At 34.8% G+C, this 23736-nt stretch overlaps 1 protein-coding gene across 3 annotated transcripts in view; it reads left to right on the forward strand.

The window, feature by feature from the left end:
* Positions 1–23736, forward strand: part of bru1 (bruno 1) — a 518099-nt gene that overhangs the window by 301534 nt on the left and 192829 nt on the right. For all 3 annotated transcript variants that reach the window (XM_017629374.1, XM_017629381.1, XM_017629388.1), the window contains one exon: positions 9175–9223. In XM_017629374.1, coding sequence (XP_017484863.1) covers positions 9175–9223 — 49 coding nt within the window. The remainder of the gene's footprint in view (positions 1–9174; positions 9224–23736) is intronic.

Here is a 23736-nt window from a genome sequence, read left to right on the forward strand (position 1 = left end):
CAATATTTCGAAATTTAAGGACGCTAATTTACTTAAAATGTATACACCCCGGCTTATCATGTAGCGGTAGCTTTCGGAAAGGTGGAAAACATATATTTAATACTTGCGCCGGGTATTTAATGTTCGGCTCCGCCCGAACTTAGACTTTCTTACTTGTTATTCTCAAAGTTTGATTTTACATGATTAGCGATGCGTTTAATCTGATGCGTTGTACTGTGGTGCTGTCTAAATCCAAACTGTTCGTTTGGTATTATCCGATGCAGATTCATAAATAGAGATATTTTTCTTTTGACTACCTTTTCAAAAATTTTGCTTAGACTACCCAGGAGACTAATAGGTCGATAACTGCCAGCAATGTTTGATGGTTTACCAGGCTTGCGGATTGGTGTGATTTTTGCTGTTTTCCAGGCGCTGGGAAAGTATTGTAATTTAAGACACGAGTTTATGATAAATGTGAGAAATCGCCTCTTTAGGCAGATATCTTAACATAATATTTTTGATATCATCATGGCCTGCTGACTTTCTCAGTGGTGCTTAACGAATAAGATCTTGAACATATTTAGCATCCACGAATTCAGACTCAGGAGTGTCTAACGAAAGCGAATTAAGTTGGACTAATGTTGTGGTAACAAGATTTTCCTGTATTGGCGTGCCAAGTTGAGTGGATATTTTATGATTTTCAAGAAACTCATAGGCAAAAGGTATGCTTTTTCATCATTGTTGATAATGACCTTGTTATGGTCGCGCAGAGGAGGGATGTGTGTGTGTTTTTTCCTTAGTATTTTACAAATGTTCCAGAAGGGCTCGCTTCTCTTTTCAAGCGAGCTAAGCTTCCTTTTCGAAGTTTCATTTCTATATTTGAAAATTTCAGTTCGGATTTTTGAAGAATATAGAGCCACTAATTCATGATCTGAACGTTGTCTGTATCTACACCATTGCCTACGGTGATAGTTTCTTAATTAATTAATTAATCCCAACGGCTTTTTACCCTCCATTCCCGCCCAACCGACACGAGGGGCGCAGTCCGCATGACGTACGGAACCTTTTTTTTTTTTTTTTTTTTTTAGTTTTTTCGTGCCGAGTAGTGGAAACAGGAGTTTGTTAAGTGTCGAGATCTAAAACTATTCAGCTACAGAATCAAATTCATCAGCTGATTGGATATGCTAAAGATAGTATTTCAATTATTGAGAGTGGAAATAATAGTTTTCTTTATAGTAAAAATCGAGTCCGATACGTCAAACGTGCTGGAATGACAGTTAAAATCTTGACATAAACCACGGAATGATTCGTTTAGTTCAAAATTAGTTTTGCATGGCTTTAAAAATAGAGGTCGAAAGTGTCTTGACACTCGAGAAGGAACATTAAAATTTACCTCAGCCAGGAGGGCCGGGCTATTAATCAAGCCTGTCATTAATTTTACGATAAATATTATACCCAGCATTTCTCTACGACTTGCGAGTGTAGGCAAATTTATGAGCTTTAGACGACTTGTGTAAGGGGGGAGATTGTAATCTGAATCCCAGTTAAAATTACGCAATGCAAAAAGCAAGAATTGTTTTTGAATTGATTCAATCCTTTCTGAATGAACTTGGTAGCGGGGATTCCAAACAATAGATCCGTATTCTAGTATAGGTCTAACTAAACTGGTAAAAAGAGCTTTTGTAACATAAGGATCTTTGAAATCTTTTGACCATCGCCTTACAAATGCAAAAACGCCTTTGGCTTTATTGACTGTAACATTAATATGATGGTTGAAATTGAGTTTGGAATCCATTGTGATACCAAGATCGACAAAATTGGATACCTGCTCCAGATTATAATTTGATATTGAATAAACAGCTGGTTGAACAGCCCTCCGAGAGAAACACATAACTTTACATTTTTGAAGGTTTAGTGGCATATAGTTTGTATTACACCAACTAACCACGTTGTTCAGATCCGCTTGTAACAAAGACCTTTCTTCGATAGAGGACAATGTTTTAAAAAGTTTCACATCATCGGCATACATTAAAATTTTTGAATGTTTTATTATAGAAGAAATATCATTAATGAATATCAGGAACAGAATCGGACCAAGGTGGCTTCCCTGAGGAACTCCTGAAGAAACTTTAATGATGTTGGAAGAACAATTATTAACAATAACTCTTTGTGTTCTATCAGAGAGGTAAGATGAGATCCATTGAAGAAGACTGGGCTGAAAGCCGATTAGGTCGAGTTTACGGATGAGTAACGAGTGACATACTTTGTCAAAAGCTTTACTGAAATCGGTGTAAATTACGTCGGTATGAGCATTTTCTCTAAAACCGTTTGAGACATGAGTTGTAAACTCCAATAAATTAGTCATAGTAGATTTTCCTTTAGAAAACCCGTGTTGAGATTGTGTAATTGAAGAAGATATAGAATATGTCAGCTGGTTAACAATAATTGCTTCGAATAATTTGGGGATAGCGGAGAGTTTCGCTATGCCTCGATAGTTTTCTCTAGACGACCTGCTGCCGTTTTTGTGAAGTGGTATTATTGTTTTTATTAAGTTTAAGATAAAATTCGGTAGTTTTAGGAAATTGGTCTTAGCGGCCCTTAGCGGTACAGAACTTCGAACTGCAATCTTTATGCTATCATAGAAGGTTTCTATATTTTTATCGACATCTTCAGGAGAGTTAATATTTTTAAGATTTGTAGGTAAACTAAGCAGAGCATTTTTTATGGAGCGACGATAAACATTCCAGTACGTTTTACTATAATCCATTTCAAGATTTTCAGAGAGTATGAAACTTAAGTTGAGGACAAATTTAACTGGCAAATGATCAGAGCCAAATTCATTAAGCGCTATTGGCTGAGTTAAGTGCATGGGAATGTTTGAGAGTACCAAATCTATGTTCGAAGGTGTAAACCTGCTAGATGAGGGAATATATGTAGGGTTATTTGAATATAAGACTGATATTGGAAAGAATGTGGTGAATTCGTGCAGAATATTCCCCCATGCATTTGCTCTCGAGCATCCCCTATTAAAATCCCCGCAAAAAACAAAGTGTCCATTTACAGCGAAAAGTTTCCTCAAATCTTTTTTATATTTATTCTTCAGTTCCACAGAATTAGCACCCCCCGGAAAGTAAGAGCTGAAAAGTTTAATTTTTTTATTATCTGAAGACATAATTTCAATTCCGATATTTTCCACTACATCGGTATTTATATTAGGTATTATAGTAAAGGATATACATTTCTTAACTAATATGGCAACACCACAACCTGTATTGATTTCTCTGTCCTTACGTATACAAATATAATTAGGGTGGTATAGCATGTCTGAGTGTTTCAGCCAAGTTTCAGAGAGCATACAAACTTCAATATCGTGTTTATCCAAATAAGTAAAAAGTTCCATAAATTTATTGCGGATGCTACGGCAATTCCAAAATATTACTTTCAATTTAGACGTATACATTACTTATGAGTAGAGTACAGAAACTTAATTGCTAATTGTGCGATCGTATTAAATTGCTCATATTTAGTTGTATATTCTTTTAATTTTAGTATAAGCTCAAGAGTTAGCTCAGTAATCTCTTTCTCAGTAAAGAGGCTGTTGTTACATGCATGTTCTGCTGTTGAACTATTAGGTGGCCGCCAATTCTGCGGCCTTGTTGTTCCCGCTGCGCTCGCCGAACGCTCTCCAGAGAGAGGTGGGAATTGTGAGTAGGAAAAGTCTAATTTCGCTTGCGTGTGGGCTTCTGTTGGACATTTTTTACTGGAGATTTTAAACGAACGTACCTATTGACATTTAAAAGAACTGTTACGAACGGCTTTAACTGACGGTAAACCAGATTTTGAGAATTGGCCAAAGGGATATTTTGAATTCTCTGTAATGTCTATCTTACGTACATTAGAATAATAATAAAACTAATGTTTTTCATTTCTAATAATAATTTTATTAAAAACTGAGATTTTTGTTTTTGTTGTTTTTTTGTGGCTTTTTGTAGCATTTAGAATTTAAATGTGGCTCTTTTCGGCCTCGGCCTTGCCCACCCCTGGTATATTAAATCGATGGCTGAGTGGAAGATCGCCCTATCTCGGCAGGCAGTTCGAAAACGCCCTATCACAGAAAATTTTTCGAGAACGCCCTACTTCAGAATTTAATTGAAAAATGCCCTATTTCAGAATTTTATTGAAAAACACTATCTCAGAATTTGGGTTAAGAACGCCCTAGCTCAGCTGCCCTATCTCAAACGAAAATACATTGAAAATGTGCTGGGATAGGGCGTTTTTGAATCGGCAGTTAAAATAGAGCCTTTTTCAATCAAACTTTGAAATAGGGCGTTCTTCAATCAAATTCTGAAATAGGGCGTTGTTGAAAAATTTTCTGAGATAGGGCGTTTTCGAACTGGCTGCCGAGATATGTAGGTCGATCTTCCACTCAGCCATCGATATGTAGTTGAAATCATATATAATAATTTTAAATATTTTGATGTATTTGTATAAGTAGCACCAAGTGAAGTAAAGAAAAGAAAAATCCGAAAATAGTTTAGTGGAAATTTTGTTTTTATGTAGGTTTTTATGGCGTTACCAAAGAGCGAGAAAAGTTAAAATTTAGTTGCTAATCCCATAAATAATGTTTATTTTTAATGATAATTTGTTAAAATCCTAATCATCATTAATTACAAGTTAACCACCACTTCTTTCATTATAATAATTATCCTCATCATTATCTTCATTACTATTTTCATCATCAACATCAATCACCCCATCATCACTTTTTTAGGTAATTTCGTTATATGATAATGAATACGAATTGTACAGATTTTCTCTTCAACAATTATCTACATGTTAAGCATAGAGAGTAATTTAGAATATATAACCTTTAATAAAAATAATCATCATATTAGCTTGCGTCATCATCACTATCAACATCTTCAACATCGCTCTAAGGCTGCATAATTAACAACTGTTGTGTTTCTTTCGGCAAATCCTGCAATTTTTTTTTTTTGGGTAGTTTTCTCATACTTGATACAAAAGGGTCGGAACTAATCAAAAGTCTATTGAATATAACTTCATTCGTCTTTTTTTTACCTTCCTCTTATTAGCTCGGGATGTAACTATGTAATATTGATGCGCCTAAAAGATGCAGCGATTTCTATTCTCAAGTTACATACCTGATGACAGTACGAATGGCAATTATAATACGGAGGTTTTAGGGTTTTAAACTATAATTTTATTTATTTCTGTTGCACTTCTAGAGCTTTTTCTGACAACTAAATACCTGAACAAGAAAGTTCCACTGCCGTTTTTGATATATCTTTAAAGAAAACTCAGTTATAGCTTGGAAATTTTAAATATAAAATCACGTTTTTCACTTTGGGCACACTCAAAGGAAAAAGTGAAGACTTTAAGAGTATATTGCAAGAAAACGGTAAATTTTTTGGCAAATATTTTATGACATAGTGATGTAGAATTTTATCTACTTTCATTTGGTACTAAAGCCTTCTTTGTATTTTGAAATCCATTTTTTGAATTAATACGCAATATCGACATCAATAACCCCACTGTGAGTCGGTTAAAAAAATTAATACATTTCATTGTTGAACTAAACCCGTAAATGATTTCTGTTCCTAAATAATTATTATTAGATCGCCAGAGAGGGGTATTAAGCAGAATTTTATATTTAGTATGAAACGTTATTTTAATCATAGGCTTAAATAAACGAAATCAAATTTCGTGTAATAAACATCAAACTAAAATCTGTTCACCTCATGTTTAAATGGCACAGTTTTTTATTTTATAAATATTGATACAGAATGCGAAAAGCGCTTTTACTTGACAAAAATCGTGGTACAAATAACTCTGGTTTACAGCAAAAATGTTCAATGGATGCCACTATCTAAATCCTATGTAGAATTGGTCGGTGGTTCCGAAAATCGAGATAATTTATTTCTATGGATACGTTTTTGAGATATTTACAATTTACCGTTATTCAGCTTAAAACACAAAGTGGTTCCAGATAATCACGCATATCTTACAAACCAATTCAATAATCTCAAAATGAGATACGTCAAATCAAAGGTAATGAAATTCTCCATAAAACGTTTATACATCACTTTCCGATAGGGCTGACAGTTTCTGGCAAATTAATTAATTAATACAAAAAATGAAAAAAGTCTAATTTTCACAGAAGAAAAATTTAAAAAATAACAGGTTCTGTGCCAAATTTTTGGATTTGTACTAAAGCCTGTTCTGCTACAAAAAAAATCTAGTTACTAATGAAGGAAAGCGAGGGATAAATAAAGAACTAATGCGTGGTCAAATGAAAATACGCAAAGATTTTTTGTAAGAAAAATGAGCAGGAAAGAAAGTTACTCATACACCACGTACATTGAATAACACGCTTTCTGCTCATATTTCATACAAAAAGTTTTTGCGAATTTTCATTTGGCCACTCATTATTTCTTTATTTATCCATCGCTTTTCTTCATTAGTAGCTTGGTTTTTTTGTAACAGAACAGGCTTTGGCACAAGTGCAAAAATTTGGCACAGAACCTGCTATTTTTTTAATTTTTCTTCTGTTAAAGTTTGATTTCTTCCATTTTTTAATAAAAAAAAACTGGAATGATTAATTAATTTGTCAAAAACAATCACTCCTACCGGAAAGTGAAGCGGAAATTTCCAATCGATTTTAAACTGACTTCCCGACAAGTTAGAGACTTGAAATTTTCAGCATAGTTCCAATCACGATGACAATGCAATTTAAAATATAAATGAATTCCCCATATGGTCCAGGGGTCTTGATTCAAAGATTTATGGCTAACAGAGCGTAATTTGCCAAAGAACGTAAAACCACTATAAAATTGTTAAAGCTGCCGGCGCGCCGCGGCGCACAGTGTATCATTTCCATATTCTAGAAAAGATTAATTACATTATTTTATGTCGCCAAATTTCAAAACAACGTCAAGAATGTTTTTAGAAATGCCTGATAAAGACGAAACAATAACAACTAAAAAGTTTAAATCAAAGTGTATGGCGGGACGGGGTTTGATTTGGAAAATTACTTAGCGCAATAATATTTAAACTTGTATATTTAAAACTGAATCTCAATGTTTAATTTGTCGGTGTTATGTGATTTATGCTACAATTGCTAAAATATCATTTTGGTCTTATTTTTTTAGGTATGATCTTTTTAATGAATTTACATTTTTGATAATTTAGTAAACTAGGACTGAGTATTTCATGTTAAAGTAAAACGATGTTGACTTAGACTTATTTTTAGCAAATTATTATATTTATTAGACCCGAAAACTCGTTATCCACCACTATTCGATAAAGTTTGTATCTCAGTTTATTTGCCACTGCTCTTAGACTTTAAACAACACAATTTTAGCTGCTGGAAAGTGCAGGTTTTGATGAAATTTTCTTTTTTCTGGCCTACTGGGAATTTCATTTTCTTCGAGTAATTCATTTGCATTTTATCTCGACCGAGACAAATTCTTGTATTTTTGCTTTGAATAGAGAAAGTCTGATTCATTACATTTCCAATGGTATCCCATTTTTGTAAATAGAGCAAGAAATATTGAACTTATAACGGAATTTTGTTGACCCAACTTTACTTTTTTATCAATATTTTCCACGCCCATAATTAAAAAAATATATTTATTTTTAAGTCCATTTCTATCAGTTTAGAATTCCTTGTTATAGGGAAATTCTAAATATAAATTTTGGGCATTTTAGCCTTTGTAGTTAGCTAAATATTTCAGTTTTTGTATTTTAAAAAATTGCAGTTATATAATAGGGTGGCGTAACAGTAACTATAAATTACCAATTTTTTGTAAAAAGCTTCGCCTATCTTATAACGTACCTTGTGCAAAATTTCATGAATCTATCTTCAATAGTTTTCGAATTACAGAATTAAAAGTAGCTAGATGGGTTAAATCTTACACTGTGCGGCGGTAGTGTAGCAAAGCTATTCCTAGTCTAGATATGAACCTCGTTGTGGGCATCATATCAAGGAGATACAATTAAAAGACTCCAGATGTCGCCCCGCCAGAAGAAGTTAATTATTGCGCCTTAATATATGCCTTGCTACAGCGGAAATGGACGACACGCCATTTCTTTAAATAAAATTAACTGCTGCTATATGTACATATGTATGTTTATACAAAACGTAAGCAAACAACATTTTGCTTGCCAAGTCTTCTGTTCTCTTTCATTGCAAGTTGAATTATTTTAATATCTATTGCAAAATTGTGTACATAAAAAAATAACACTTTTTAATATACAACGCTTTTATAAAAGGACTAAAAATTATAAAATAAATTAATGTAAAAAAAATATTTTTAAAAAACAAGCTTTTATTTAACCTGTACAATCAAAGGAACAAAATGAAGTAGTGTAACAAAAGATTTTTTAGCAAGAAAATTTTGTCAAAACTGCACTAATGTATAAAATAAAATAAGTTAAGGTCTCGTTAAAGCTACTAAAAGCCATTTAGTGAAAGGAGTTATTCAAACTCTAATGAAAATTACTAACAATTTGTACTAATTTACTTCGTTTTTAAAAAAGCTTGTCGGCGAATTCAGCGTACATGCATAATTGGTTAGGTATGTATGTATATGTATGTATGCAGATATTTAAATGCCGGTTTGCTATTCGCGCGACAAGCTTTTTTAAAAACGAAGTAAATTAGTACAAATTGTTAGTAATTTTCATTAGAGTTTGAATAACTCCTTTCACTAAATGGCTTTTAGTAACTTTAGCGAGATCTTAACTTATTTTATTTTATTCATTTTAGTGCAGTTTTGACAAAATTTTCTTGCTAAAAAATCTTTTGTTACACTACTTCATTTTATTCCTTTGATTGTACAGGTTAAATAAAAGCTTGTTTTTAAAAAATATTTTTTTTATACTATTTTATTTGTTTTAAGCTGAATAACGGTAAATTGCAAATATCTCGAAAACGTATCCATAGAAAAAAAAATGAACTCGATTTTCGGGATCACCGAGCAATTCTACATAGAAATTGGATAGTGCCGCCTGGAGAACAAAAACCAAACTAAAATTTGTGATCCAGTATAAGTTATCAAGGAACACACAAGGTCGGGCGGTTAATTATAATAAAACTTCCCTATTTTCCGTTTTTGGAGCAACGTTTTTTTAGTTAATCGATGATGAATAATAATATATTACTTTTTGTTACAGATGTATCATCCTATTCAAATGAAGCCAGCGGATAGCGAAAATCGAAATGGTAAGTGCGGGCGATAAGCTTTATATTCTTTTCCACATCATTGCAAACAAATTAATCAACAGCTGAGTGCGCCACGAGTCTTAGTGAATACAGTCGTGCGTAAAGTAGTATTAATAGCATCAAATAAAGTCCTAATGGTTAAGTTTTAAGCCCTCATAGCTTACAATATTACAGCCTGGGTTAGGTTTATGTTATCTTATGTTATTTGGCTTCTCTAAATTCCAACTAATTTTTAATATGAAAATATTTAATCGAAAATCGAAATTCCTTTATGAGATTTTTTTGTTATGGATAAAATTTATAATAATTTACCTCATTAATTATTCTCTTTTTAACCGACTTCAAAAAACAAAGAGGAGGTTTAGATCCGATCATTGGATCATGAAGAAATTAACGGTACTTCTAAATTTGTATATGAGAATTGAAGTCGGTTGTGTTTTTTGCCTAAAAATTACGTGTTATTATAATAATTGAGTTATACCTAGCCCTACAAAGGAATTTATATTGCATAAAGTTTATTATGAGCTTATTGAAGAGTTAAAACCAGCGTTGCCGAATTGACGATTTCGGCATTTCATTTTGACGTTTTTTAGCTCAACGACGATTTGACGATTTTTCCCCCACAATGACGATTTTTTATTTTAGTTTTTCCACTAAATTACATATGTATGTACATATGTAAAAAATTTGTTACAGGAAAACGCAATCCAAAATACAACCATGCATTTATCTAGTTTTTTTCTACAACCGTGCTTTTAGTTATATTAAATTTGTTCTACAATTTTAACCAAATAGTTAATTTGCACTGCTGACACTGATTTGAAAGCGACAGAAAGTAGGAGAGGGAATTTTTTTAGTCAAAATGATCTATCAGTTTTTAAATGCTAATGTTATACTAAGGGTCTTCACATCCATTTTGGTAGTTTTGTTAAATTGCTGGTTGACACTCGGTAATTGTATCAACGTTAATTTGCACTGCTGACACTGATTTGAAAGCGACAGAAAGTAGGAGAGGGAATTTTTTTAGTCAAAATGATCTATCAGTTTTTAAATGCTAATGTTATACTAAGGGTCTTCACATCCATTTTGGTAGTTTTGTTAAATTGCTGGTTGACACTCGGTAATTGTATCAACGTCCTTTTCAGGTTTCTTTTGTTAGTCTGGTAAACTATGTTTATTAACAGCGGATTCGTAGCTTTTTTCCTAAAAAAAAAATTATTGTAGCAGAAATTTAAGGAATTTTACTTACTCATATGCGTTATGCCTTTCGGCGGCGGGCGGATTTATAATTGAATAAATATCGAACAGCTGATTGCAGTTTACCAACTACCAGAAAAATTATCAAGCTTCCTTCGGAACCGGTACACCGATAATAAAATAAGTACCAAGCTACTTTAAAACTGGATCATAATCTTCAAAAACTTCAAACCAGTGGGGTTCAACTATTTAAAAGCAGTTGTGTTTTAAATTGTAATTTTAAATTGTCGTTAACAGTGTTGCCGTTTTAGCCCTTTGGTGGCTAGATTTAGCTACCACATAATTTTTTGGGCCACATAAATTTAAAATTGCCCCTAGCCCTTTTTTAGCTCTTTGGATAATTTATTCATACTTGGCATGAAAAAGTTGTATATTCTTAATTTGAACTAATTTTTTTTCGTTTATGTATGTAGTCAAGAGATGAATTTTTAAACTAAGAAATACTGATATATATACATATATGTATTGTATATTCCTTACGTTTTTATACATACATACCGCAAAAGTTTTAGGGCTGTTAACTTATCTATTAACGATTTAACTATAGTTTAAAATAGATACGTTTAAGGCCCTTAATATACTTAACTTGTTAAATGACCCATCAAGTCATTTGACCGTGTGTGTTCTTGTGGTGTGATTGTACCAGCTGCTGGTGCAACTTCAAAAACTATTCGAAAATTTTATGATTGTACCAGCATGTTGGTGTCGTGGGCGGTGAAATTAGCTAAACTTTCTAAGTAAAAAGTATTTTGGTGGAAATTTCTTGCTCTATATAAGTCAAAGCCATGTTTGTGGAAGATTAAGTTCCCGATATTGCAGTTGTGAATAAAAAAAAAAACAATGTTTAACAAAATTGTAGAAAAATTATAAAATTTCGCTCTAATCATTTCGATCTTTCGTCGACCTCATTTGTAAAGAAATAAATATTGTACCAGTAAGTTATATGCTTAGAGCCTGATGGTACAATCACTTGATGAAGCCAGCAATCTGGTGTCGTATATTTCCCCTTTTATACAAAAAGGTTTTTGGTTGGATACAATATTAGCTTTTTTCCATAGTTCACTGTCTTTCTATGCCATTTCTTATTGAAAATATATGTATATGTAGCAAAAAATTTTAGCTACCATTTTTAGCCACAACGACTTGTTTTAGCTCTTTTTTAGCCCTTTTTTTTAAAGGAATTTGGCTCCCACTAAAAATGATTGTCGGCAACACTGGTCGTTAACAATTGCAAATCAACTTTTATTAACCCATATGCAATGTGGGTCTGGTTTTTTTATGTGTGGCCATGTTTATTCGGCCATATGCATAAAACCTAAAAAAATGCTTATTCTTAAAAGTTCAGACCTTTTATTCAATTTGTTCAAATAAATTTAAGTTAAAGGTAGGCATCTTTAAGAAAATGCAATTGCTTAGTTTTTATGCATACGACTCTTTGTATGTAATTCCTTTGTTTTTTTAGTTTGATTAAAAAAAAAACAATAAGCTCTCTTTAAAGGTGTTCAAATAAATAGTTTACCAATATATAAAAAGTTGGTGTGGTATCAATTCAACGGACCAACAGGTGTTTCAACGCTGACGCATCGAGTTCGACTGCCAAGTGAGTTAATAAATACATATTTCGTCAGCATTAGTTGCTGCCGTTGGAGGGCCTATCATCTGTTGAGGATCGCCGACTGTAAAGGTGGGAGTGGAAGCTAGAGTCGACTGTGACTGGGATCGTCAAATTGNTCTTAATTTGAACTAATTTTTTTTCGTTTATGTATGTAGTCAAGAGATGAATTTTTAAACTAAGAAATACTGATATATATACATATATGTATTGTATATTCCTTACGTTTTTATACATACATACCGCAAAAGTTTTAGGGCTGTTAACTTATCTATTAACGATTTAACTATAGTTTAAAATAGATAAGTTTAAGGCCCTTAATATACTTAACTTGTTAAATGACCCATCAAGTCATTTGACCGTGTGTGTTCTTGTGGTGTGATTGTACCAGCTGCTGGTGCAACTTCAAAAACTATTCGAAAATTTTATGATTGTACCAGCATGTTGGTGTCGTGGGCGGTGAAATTAGCTAAACTTTCTAAGTAAAAAGTATTTTGGTGGAAATTTCTTGCTCTATATAAGTCAAAGCCATGTTTGTGGAAGATTAAGTTCCCGATATTGCAGTTGTGAATAAAAAAAAAAACAATGTTTAACAAAATTGTAGAAAAATTATAAAATTTCGCTCTAATCATTTCGATCTTTCGTCGACCTCATTTGTAAAGAAATAAATATTGTACCAGTAAGTTATATGCTTAGAGCCTGATGGTACAATCACTTGATGAAGCCAGCAATCTGGTGTCGTATATTTCCCCTTTTATACAAAAAGGTTTTTGGTTGGATACAATATTAGCTTTTTTCCATAGTTCACTGTCTTTCTATGCCATTTCTTATTGAAAATATATGTATATGTAGCAAAAAATTTTAGCTACCATTTTTAGCCACAACGACTTGTTTTAGCTCTTTTTTAGCCCTTTTTTTTAAAGGAATTTGGCTCCCACTAAAAATGATTGTCGGCAACACTGGTCGTTAACAATTGCAAATCAACTTTTATTAACCCATATGCAATGTGGGTCTGGTTTTTTTATGTGTGGCCATGTTTATTCGGCCATATGCATAAAACCTAAAAAAATGCTTATTCTTAAAAGTTCAGACCTTTTATTCAATTTGTTCAAATAAATTTAAGTTAAAGGTAGGCATCTTTAAGAAAATGCAATTGCTTAGTTTTTATGCATACGACTCTTTGTATGTAATTCCTTTGTTTTTTTAGTTTGATTAAAAAAAAAACAATAAGCTCTCTTTAAAGGTGTTCAAATAAATAGTTTACCAATATATAAAAAGTTGGTGTGGTATCAATTCAACGGACCAACAGGTGTTTCAACGCTGACGCATCGAGTTCGACTGCCAAGTGAGTTAATAAATACATATTTCGTCTGCATTAGTTGCTGCCGTTGGAGGGCCTATCATCTGTTGAGGATCGCCGACTGTAAAGGTGGGAGTGGAAGCTAGAGTCGACTGTGACTGGGATCGTCAAATTGTTGCAGCATCTACCTGTTGCTGCTCTGCGTTCCGCTGAGGCGAGGTGATCTTGCTAGTGCAATAAACTTTAGCGCATAGTCAAAAGCATTTGTTTTGGTTGTAAATTTCTTCTGTAAGAATCAACAGCGCCATCTGTTGGCGTTTCAGCTGCGCTAATTTTGCAAGTCAGTGTTTAACAGCTGTAAGAAGCAATAGCGCCTTCTGTTGGCATATAGCCGTGTTAATTTCTGCAAGTGCAAATAGCAAATCAACAGGGTTGCCGCCTCCCTGCAGTAATACCAAAATTTTTAAATTTAAAAAAAGGATTACATTACATTACGTGACGGACGTGTAAAGTGTTTGCTCTGTTTCGGCATTAGTTATCGCGGTATTTTTGTGTACTTAATACGGATAGTAATATACTCCGCCTGCCTGTGTGCTGGCGTTTCACCTGTGCTGAACTAAAGCAAATTTACATTTGGACATCAGCGTTTTCGCTTAATTTCAATTTTCTATACCTGCTTGGTAAGCTGTTGTTGCAGTTTAAAAGGTATGTCACCTGTTTCCCCTGCTGCCTCTAAGAGACGCCTAAGAGACGCAAGTAAATGCTCTCCCTCTCCTAAAACGGTGAGACTTATCGATAGTGCTGACTCATTGCCTTCAATTTTAACTGCTATTCGCGAACTTGAGGAGAAAATTCAACTTCAAACAGATAAATTGCAGTCACTCTTTGAAAGCCTCTCCAATAAAATAACGGTGGTTGAGAGCGCGTTGAGCACGAAGATCGCCGCTGAAGTTACTATTATCTCAACTGGGCTGAATGAGTCCGCTGAGCGGATCTCTGCGCTGGAAGCGAAAGAGCAGAAGTGTGAAGCAGAATTACTGAAATTGCGTGCTGAAATCGAGAAAGTTCAAACACAAAGAATTTCTCCCGACGTGTCTGCTGACGCGGTTGTTTTTGGCATACCGTATACCGAAGAAGAAAACTTAAAGAGTACGTTTAACCGTGTGTGTCTCTCTATTGATTTTCATGCTCCGCAAATTCGGGATATTTTTCGAACTAAAGCTACCAATAATTATCAGAGCGGTGTGGTTATCATTAAATTCCATTCTCCACTGGACCGCAACAGAACACTTCGCGCATTTAGTGACTACAGGAAAAAAACTAAGGCTGTAGTCTCTGTTTCTGTTGCAGGCTTCGAAGGGAAATTTTCTATTTTTGAAAGTTTGACCACAGAAACGAGGAAATTACTGCACGAGGCCATACGATTGAAAAGAGCGGGGAAGCTGCTGTCTGTATTTACGTTGCGAGGTGCTGTCTATGTCAGAGTTGACAAAGGTTCGTCAGCTATTAAAATTGATGAACGTAATGACTTGCAGAGGTTTTCTTGCTAATCTGTGTTCTTTTTCTTTTATTCTATATTCTTTTATTCTTAGCTTAAGTATGTTTAGTGTTTTGCTAGCATTTGTAAAGATGGTTCATAGTGTTATTGCGCTTCTTACTATATTTATTAGTTCTTATTCATACCTTGAAGTTGCTTTTGTTCACTTGCTTTATGGTGTCTAACAGCAAGATCAATAGCATTGATGATAATAGTCGCATTATGTTAAATGTTCTATGTAATCAACAGATAGGGCTTAATATCGTCCATTTCAATGCTAGAAGCTTAAACAACAGAAAAATGGATTATGTTAGATATGTGTTTACGTGCTCTGCAGTTGATGTTATCTGTGTTTCCGAAACATGGTTTCCTCTTGATGTTAGTGATGTTCATTTTAATATAAATAATTATAAGATTATTCGAAAGGATCGTGTCGGTAAAAAGGTTGGTGGCATTGCTATTTATTGTAAGACCCACATCAATATGAAACTTGTCGGCGAGTCGGATAATGGAGGGGTTGAATATTTACTTGTTGAGTTGTCTGATCGTGTGAAAAAGTGCCTTGTTTCATGCGTGTATAACCCTAATAAATTTGTCAGTATAAGTCCTTTGTTTGATAAGTTGTCCAACATTGCTGTCGACTACGAGAATATTATACTTTGCGGTGACTTTAATATCAATCTCCTTGCTGGTGATTCATTTTGTTCTTCGTTGCTTGATAATGTTGCAAGCTTAGGTCTTTCGGCTGTTAACATCTCAATGCCAACTAGGTACTGTCATAATTCTAGTCCCAGTCTTCTTGACTATTTTATTGTTTCTGACCGTTCTTCTGTATTAAAATTTGACCAAATTTCTTTTGTCTCTGATCACGACTTGATTTTTTGTTCTCTTGATATTAATTTTAATGGTGTAAGCGAAGAGAAACTGTATGTGTATCGAGACTTCCGATCGATTGATTTGGATGCTTTGTATCGTGAACTGGACAATGTAAACTGGTATGACTGTTGGTATTTCGAATCCGTGAATGAAAAGCTTGAACATCTAAACAACAAATTATTATCTGCGTATAACACTCATGTTCCATTACGCTATAAAAAAACTATCACATGCCCTTGGTTTAATGGTAAAGTGCGGGAAGCCATCAAGTCCCGTACTAAGGCTTACCGCACTTGGAAGAGAAACCGTACAACAGCTAACTGGGATGCTTTCCGCGTAGCTAGAAATAAAGCCACCTTGGTAGTTAAGGCAGAAAAGCGAAAATACTTTGCAGTCAAACTTGATCCTTCTCTCCCCTCTGGTCAATTATGGCGGAACATTAAAAATCTCCAGGTACATGCCAAGGACAGAACTGAGTGTATGTTAGATGTTGATAGTCTGAATGATGTGTTTCTTTGTAGTGCCTCGTCTAATGGTTGTATGTCACAATTCGCCCCAAATCCTACGTCGACTTCGTATTCGAGCGTACCTTTTGAATTTTCCTCCGTATCTGAATGTGATGTGACTAGATGCATCCTCAAAATTAACTCAAATGCGGTTGGCGAGGATGGTCTGCCAATTCGATTTATTAAGTTAGTTATGTCGTTGCTAAAACCAAACGAGCATGCTCACCTTGTGATTTCCGTCCAATTAGTGTTTTGCCTGTCTTGTCAAAAGTGTTTGAGTCCCTAATGTCAGAGCAAATAATGTCACATATGTCCGAAAAGAACTTGTTATCTCCTTTTCAATCAGGTTTTAGAGCAGGGCATGGTTGTTCAACTGCGATAGTAAAAATTCTTGACGATTTGCGAATTCCCTTTGATAATAATGAAGTTTCCCTCCTGTGCTTACTTGACTTTTCCAAAGCATTTGACTCCGTAGATCACACACTGCTCTGCTCTAAGCTTTCATATTATTTCGGGTTCGGTAAAACTGCACTATCTCTTATGAAAAGCTACCTAACAGGTAGAACCCAGCTTGTGAAGGTTGGTTCAGTAACCTCTAGAACTAAATCCGTAACACGCGGTGTTCCTCAGGGGTCTATTTTGGGCCCCTTGTTATTTAGTGCTTTCATAAATGACATATTCATGACATGCCAATATGTAAAAATGCATGCATATGCCGATGACATCCAGATATATTTATCAGGTCCGTCAAGAGATTTGCACAGACTCACATCTGATTTGAATATGGACTTATCATCTATCTCGCACTGGGCTGCTCTTAACGGCCTTTCCATTAACCCTGCGAAGTCGTATGTTCTACCTGTTTTTAAGACAAAAGTCCCTTTTAGCAGTATTCCTTCAGTTTTTCTTGAAACCAGACCCCTAAAATTTATTGATAAAGTAACCAATTTGGGGTTTGTTATCAATTCTAGCCTTAGCTGCGTTGATCACGTTAATTCTGTTGTGAACAAAGTATATGGTACTCTAAGAAAGCTAAGGATATCGGCATCGTTTGTTCCGATTCCCACTAGAAGAAAGCTTGCGCGTCAATTAATCTTACCTATTATTACTTATGCAGAGGTGGTATATAGTAAGCTTGACTCCAGGTCATCCCATAAGATTGGCACCTTATTTAACCAAATCACACGTTATGTATATGGATTGCGGAAGTATGACCATATATCTGCGTGGAGATGTAGCTTGTTAGGATGTGATATCACTGATTATCTAAAAGCAAGAAACTGCATCTTTCTCTTTAAACTCATCAGCACAAAGACCCCTCTTTATCTTTATGAGAAATTAATTTTTCCAAAGTCTGAGCGTTCCTGTGATCTAATGGTGCCTTTCTTTAACTTTAAGACTTCTACTAGACTATTTTTCATTAATCCTATACGAATCTGGAATTCAATCCCCGCTGCAATTAGAAGCAAGATCAATAAAAGCAACTTCAAAAACATTCTATATAGCTACTTTTGTAACAATTGATGAACCATCTAATATTTAAAGTTAATCTCTGTTAACCTATGAATAGATGATTTATGATTTAATTAATTATATGTATTAATGTATGTGTTTGTATTGAATTTATTTGTTGTACTATAAAAGATCTTTGTCTTACTGTACTAATATTTAATATTGAAAAAAAAAAAAAAAAAAAAAAAAATTTGTCGATATTTTGGCCGAAATGACGGTTTTTTAGGGTAAAGAGACGATTATCCAGCGAAAGTTTTCGGCAGCGCTGGTTAAAACACAAATTTGTTAGCTACCTTAATTGCATGCAAATTTGTAAATGTCTTTACACAAAAATCGTAATTTTCTCATTATTTTTAACTTCAAAAAAAGGGGGAGGTTATCTATTCGTCGGAGTATTTTTTTTTTATCTACATATGTTACCGCATAACCGATTTCGATAATTATTTTCTAAAGGAAAGGTGGTACCTCAGAGGTCCCATTGTAATTTGGTTTAGATCCGATTATTGAATCATGAAGAAACTTACGGTAATCTTAAAGTTTTCCATGAGAATTGAAGTCGGTTTTGTTTTTGCTAAAAAATTACTTGTTTATTTAAACAATAGTCTTCGAGTATCTTCTGCAAATCGAAAAATTGTTTTAGTGATGATTTCATTTCTATTTTTTCTACAATAGCTCTGTGAACGCTAAGCATACCTAAACCTAAATTGAAGTACAATCTAAGAGAAAATATTAAAAGATAATAATTAGTTTACCTTTTTTTAAGTAAATGACTGTTTATCAGACTAACAAAAGTAAGTTGAAAAAGACATTCACAGTTGATAAAATTATCGAGGAACAACCAGCAGTTTACCAAAATTTTAATTTATTGCATACATTTTTTGAATTGTAAATTGATTCTGAATTCATAGAAAGAAACTTACAATGAAACGTTGGAATTTAGGGGGGGCTTGAGAGTAACAAGTTCTGGGCGAATTCAATAAGTTTTTTTTTATCTGTCCGCCATATTGGATTTTTTAAAACTAGTATTGGATTAGTAATCAGCCACCATAAAAACTCAGATATACTACCAAAAACCGATTAACAAGTTTCGAGCGAATTCAATAAATTTTTTAAAATTATTCCGCCATATTGGACCTGCCATTTTTAACTTTAAAAATGTATCGTCAGATTAATGGTCAGTGACTCCAAATACCCCAGAGTAACAAGTTTTGAGCGAGTTCAATAAATTTTAAAAAATTTGTCCGCCATATTGGATTTTTGAAACCTGGCTGAAGATTTCTAATCAGTGGCTTAAACTAGTAAATACGAAGTGGTGTACAAATCCAGCAACGCTAATCTATTAAAATAGTTTTGTCCGGCTAGACCACTGTGCAACGGTGGGGGCGCTAGTAGCACGGCGGGTGGCTCTCAGCAACGGCGGGGCGACTGATGAGCAACAGTGAGGGCGCTAGCATCGCGACGGGTGATTCTCGGTAACGACGAAGCGACTGGTGTGCAACAGTGAGGGCACTAGCAGCGCGAAGGGAGATTCATGTCAACCGACTAGGGATGTAAAAAAACATCGATGTATCGAGCAACATCGATGGTCGTGGCTTCAAACATCGATGTTCGTCGATATTTTTACGAATCCGATGTCAAGTCAAAACATCGATGTTTCGAAAAACATCGATGATGTTTCTTGACTAATTTTTCACAATTTCATTTTGTGCGCGCTGTAAAATTTTGTGTCAGCGTTTAATAGCGATTAATAAGTACTTTCGTGGAATTATGCCCCAGTATGTCTCTTTAATAAATTCCCATATTACATTTAATAAATGGTCATATATGTATACGTATATAAGTAAGAAATACTTTAATTGGTTTATAAGTATGTAGTGTACATATGTGTTAAGCTATATGTATTACGCCAGAGATTCTAATTCATGTTAATATTTATTTATTTATTTAAAAGGGTAACAATTATCAATAACTATTACACTTATGAAATAAGCACGGTCTGCTAGGGCCTTCGGCTTATGGTAACTTAAACTAGAGTAATTATATGTTTACATATGGGTGATTCCATGAAAAAGTCAACCAAGACTGAAAAAATAAAAACAACTGAAAAGGGTTTTTAAGACGAATTAATAAGACAAAAATACTCGTTTTGTTATATTATAGAAGTATTTCAGCTTATTGGAATTTTAAAACTCAAATATGGAAGAGTAAAACTGAATGTCTCTTCGACTCAGTTTTCTCTAATGAAATGAACTATTTTCTCTTTCCTATTAACTAAATTAAGAGATTTGAAACATTACAATTACATCTTAAAATCAAATTTGCAATAACAACTAACTATAAAAATGAGAAAAAGGAGAAGTTAGAGCTCGAATAACGGTAATTTTTTGATTTGCTTCTGATAGTATTCTAATGTCGCGTTATGCAAAAACATTGTTTGTCTATGTCATTTGTATATTGGCAGTCGCAGGTAATGCAGATTACAATTCTTAAGCGAGAANCGTGTTTCCATGAAAATGTAAACCGAAAATGCAAGCAAATGAATTCAAACGGCTTTATAACTTTAAATTTCGTATTCAGATTGCGATTGCTGTAAGGAAACACCCATACGCAACCATATTCATCGAAGGAGTTACATGAGGAGGGGAGGGATAGCTGGGAAATGTTAGAGGGTTAGTGGATCATGCGGAAACGATGAACGTGAATTGAAGTAGGGTATAACTTTATACATAACTTTAGCAAATGAATTAAATTTTTAATTTAGCTTGTGCAATAAATTTACAAATTATGTTAATGCTATTACTATCTGTGTTTTTGAGTAAATCTGAGAGTTTGAAATTTGGAGAAATGGCAGTTCTGGCGTCTTCCCATCCTGGGCAAGTATCGAGGAGGTGTGTTGTCGTGCAATTGTTTGAGTTACAGAAAGGGCAGTGTGGTTTGACTGTGCCATTTAGGATGTAACTATGAGTGGTTGTAGTGTGACCGATTCGGAGGCGTGTAAATATCTTAAGGCTGTGGCAAGACATGTTGGTAGGGTACAAAGGTTTGATGCCAGTAGGATTGTTCGTTTTGTAGTGGTGTTGGTAATTGTGCCAATCAACGTTGTACGTTTCCTGTAGAGATTTTTGTACCAGCTTGCGAATATCTTTGTTGGTAAAATGTGCACTGAAGGGTAAGGGTTCTTGGGCAGCTTCTTTGGCTGTAGTGTCAGCGTACTCGTTGCCCTGTATTCCGGCATGGCCCGGAACCCACATAATTTGTATAGTGTTTTTATTTAATAGCATATTGTTTCGGATTTCGGTGACTCATGGTGTTTCATTAGAATGGTTCAAGATAGAGTCTATGGTAGATTTACTGTCGCTGCAAATGATGAACTTGCCGCCTTTATTGGAGGCATATAGTACTGCTTCATGCAATGCAGCTGCTTCTGCTGTAAAAACCGAGCAGTAGGATGGTAATGCACCGACAGAGATTGTGATACCAAGTTGGTTTGTGACTGCAAACGAAGTACTGGTGCTTGTTTTAGATCCGTCTGTGTAAATCAACTCCCATTCGTTTTTTTAAAGAAGCAACAGTTTCATTGAAATGTTGGACGTATTCATTAGCAAAGGTGGACTCTTTGGAGGACCTTAGCAAATCCGCAAAAAAAAAGTTTCTGGATTCAAGCATGGCGGGAAAACTGGAATTGGCGCCAATATCGGGTCTGATATAACATTAAGTTTGTGAAGTAGTGCAACACAACGTTGTATGGTGGACGGTTTACAGCTACTACTTGATTCTTGCACCGCTGAGTTTACTTGTGCGAGTAAGGCTTCATTTCTGCAATGCAGAAGCTTGAATAGGCGCATCATCGTGTTGCGCTTGACTCTGTGGGCTATGTCAGGTAATCCGACTTCCGCAAGAACAGCTTTTGTTGGCGATGTCGAGAACGCGCGAATACTCCTTCGAGCTGCCGCATGGTAAGGAGGACTTAGAAGTTACATATTTGCTTTTGCACAATGTCCGTAAATACAAAGTCCAAAATAAATTTTGGATAATAACAGCGCTTTTGTTATATTTACAAGCGTGTGTGGATGAACATGTCAATGCTTAGATGATAAAAACTTAATTATATTAAGCCTTGAAAATAAGCTTATTCTAATGGCTTTACAATGTTCTTTGTATGTAAGTTTTTTGTCGAATATTAAGCCTAAAATCCTTAGTGTGTTGATATGTGGGATTAGTACATTGGAAAAGGACAAACTGGGGAAGCAACATTTACGTTTTCTACACATATGAAAGTGGAGCATTTACTTGCTGATATATTGGCACCTGATGTTTCTGATCATTTGCTTATGCCATTTAGAATGTTCGAGAAGGCATTAGTGATTTTGTAAAGATTTTTTAATTTAGAATATATTAAAACATCATCAGCATATATAAGGTGTTCCACAACGGAATTAGAAGCGATAATTGAGCTAATTTCGTTAAATGCTATGGTAAACAGTGTCACTGAGAGAGGTGAACCTTGCGGTATACCATTAAAGAGGCTATGTGCCTGTCACTTGCAGTTATTACTGCTGACTGCAAACTTGCGGTTACTCAAAAAGGATTTCACGAACTTATATATTTTGTTTCCAATTTTCCAGCGCTTGAGTTGGTTGAAAACCACATGGATCCCGATTCTATCGAATGCTTTCTCAAAGTCTAAACTTAATACGGAAACGTGATTACCTGATGCTAATGCCGAGGATACGAAATGTTCGAAATATAAAAGCGACTCGTTAACACCTACTCCTTTTTGGAAGTAAAATTGGTGTGGATCAAGAAGTCCATTTGCTTTAGCCAACCACAGGATTCGCAGGGAAGTAATCTTCTCAAGGATTTTGGACATGCAAGGGAGCAAAGAGATAGGTCTGAAGTTCGTGATGAGGATAGAGGGTTTGTTGGGTTTAGGGATAGGGACAATTAAGGCAGTTTTCCATTCTTGGGGATAAATTCCGGCGATGAACATTTCATTGTAAAGTTTTACAAGTCTGATTTTTAGGATACCGGGTAGGTTTTTTAATGTCTCGTAGGATATTTTATCCACACCCGGTGTCTTTCCTGTCATTTTTGAAATCGTTGAATCGAATTCATATAGTGAAATTTGAGATTCTATGAGATTAGCTTTGGCTGAAGGGTGTGGATTGAAATAGTTATCAGCCAACGTTTGGTTTTTCAGGGAATTGAAGGCGGGATGGAAGTTGGAGTCTTGGGAGTAGCTCGTCCATGATTTGGCAAATTCTTCAGCGATATCTGGTGAAGCATAGATCGGTCCTTGTTCGTTATAGATAAATGGTATGCGGAAACGAGGAGAACAGCCCGTCAGCATTCTTATGTCTGACCATATTTGTTTAGGGCTTGAGGCAGGATTTATATTTGCTGTCATTTTTTCCAAGAACTGTCTTTTGGCTGATTTCAGCTCCTTTTGGAACGCAGCATTCGCCCACAATTTTTGCTTGTTATTTCTTAAGATGGTAAGTAGGTTGGACCAGTATGGTAATTTGGCGGAAAAAGGTTTTGTGCTTGTTTGCGGTATTGTACGGTGTGCTGCCGAACGAATTATTGTTTTAATATTAGCAGCTTCTGCGCTGACGTTTTTTGACACCGGTTTATTGTTCGATAGGGTTACGGAGAAAGAGTGAAATCGTTCCCAGTCGGCTTTATCTGTTAAAAATTTTGATCGTGGCTTGATTTCGTAACAATCGGGGATTGAAAATGTTGTTATAAGGGGAAAATGGTCACTGTTGTGGAGTTCGTCTAATGTACGGGAGGAAAGATTAGGAGCTATCGAACTGGATGCAAGTATGATATCAGGATGGGTGAAGGTTTGGTGTGTGGAAAAATGTGTAGGTAGGCTATCGTTTAGGATAGGGATGGGCGTCAGAACAGCTC

The sequence above is a fragment of the Rhagoletis zephyria genome, unplaced genomic scaffold (genome assembly GCF_001687245.7).
Source record: "Rhagoletis zephyria isolate East Lansing unplaced genomic scaffold, Rhagoletis_zephyria_1.1 Rzeph_scaffold_00081, whole genome shotgun sequence".
Taxonomy (NCBI): Eukaryota; Metazoa; Arthropoda; class Insecta; order Diptera; family Tephritidae; genus Rhagoletis; species Rhagoletis zephyria.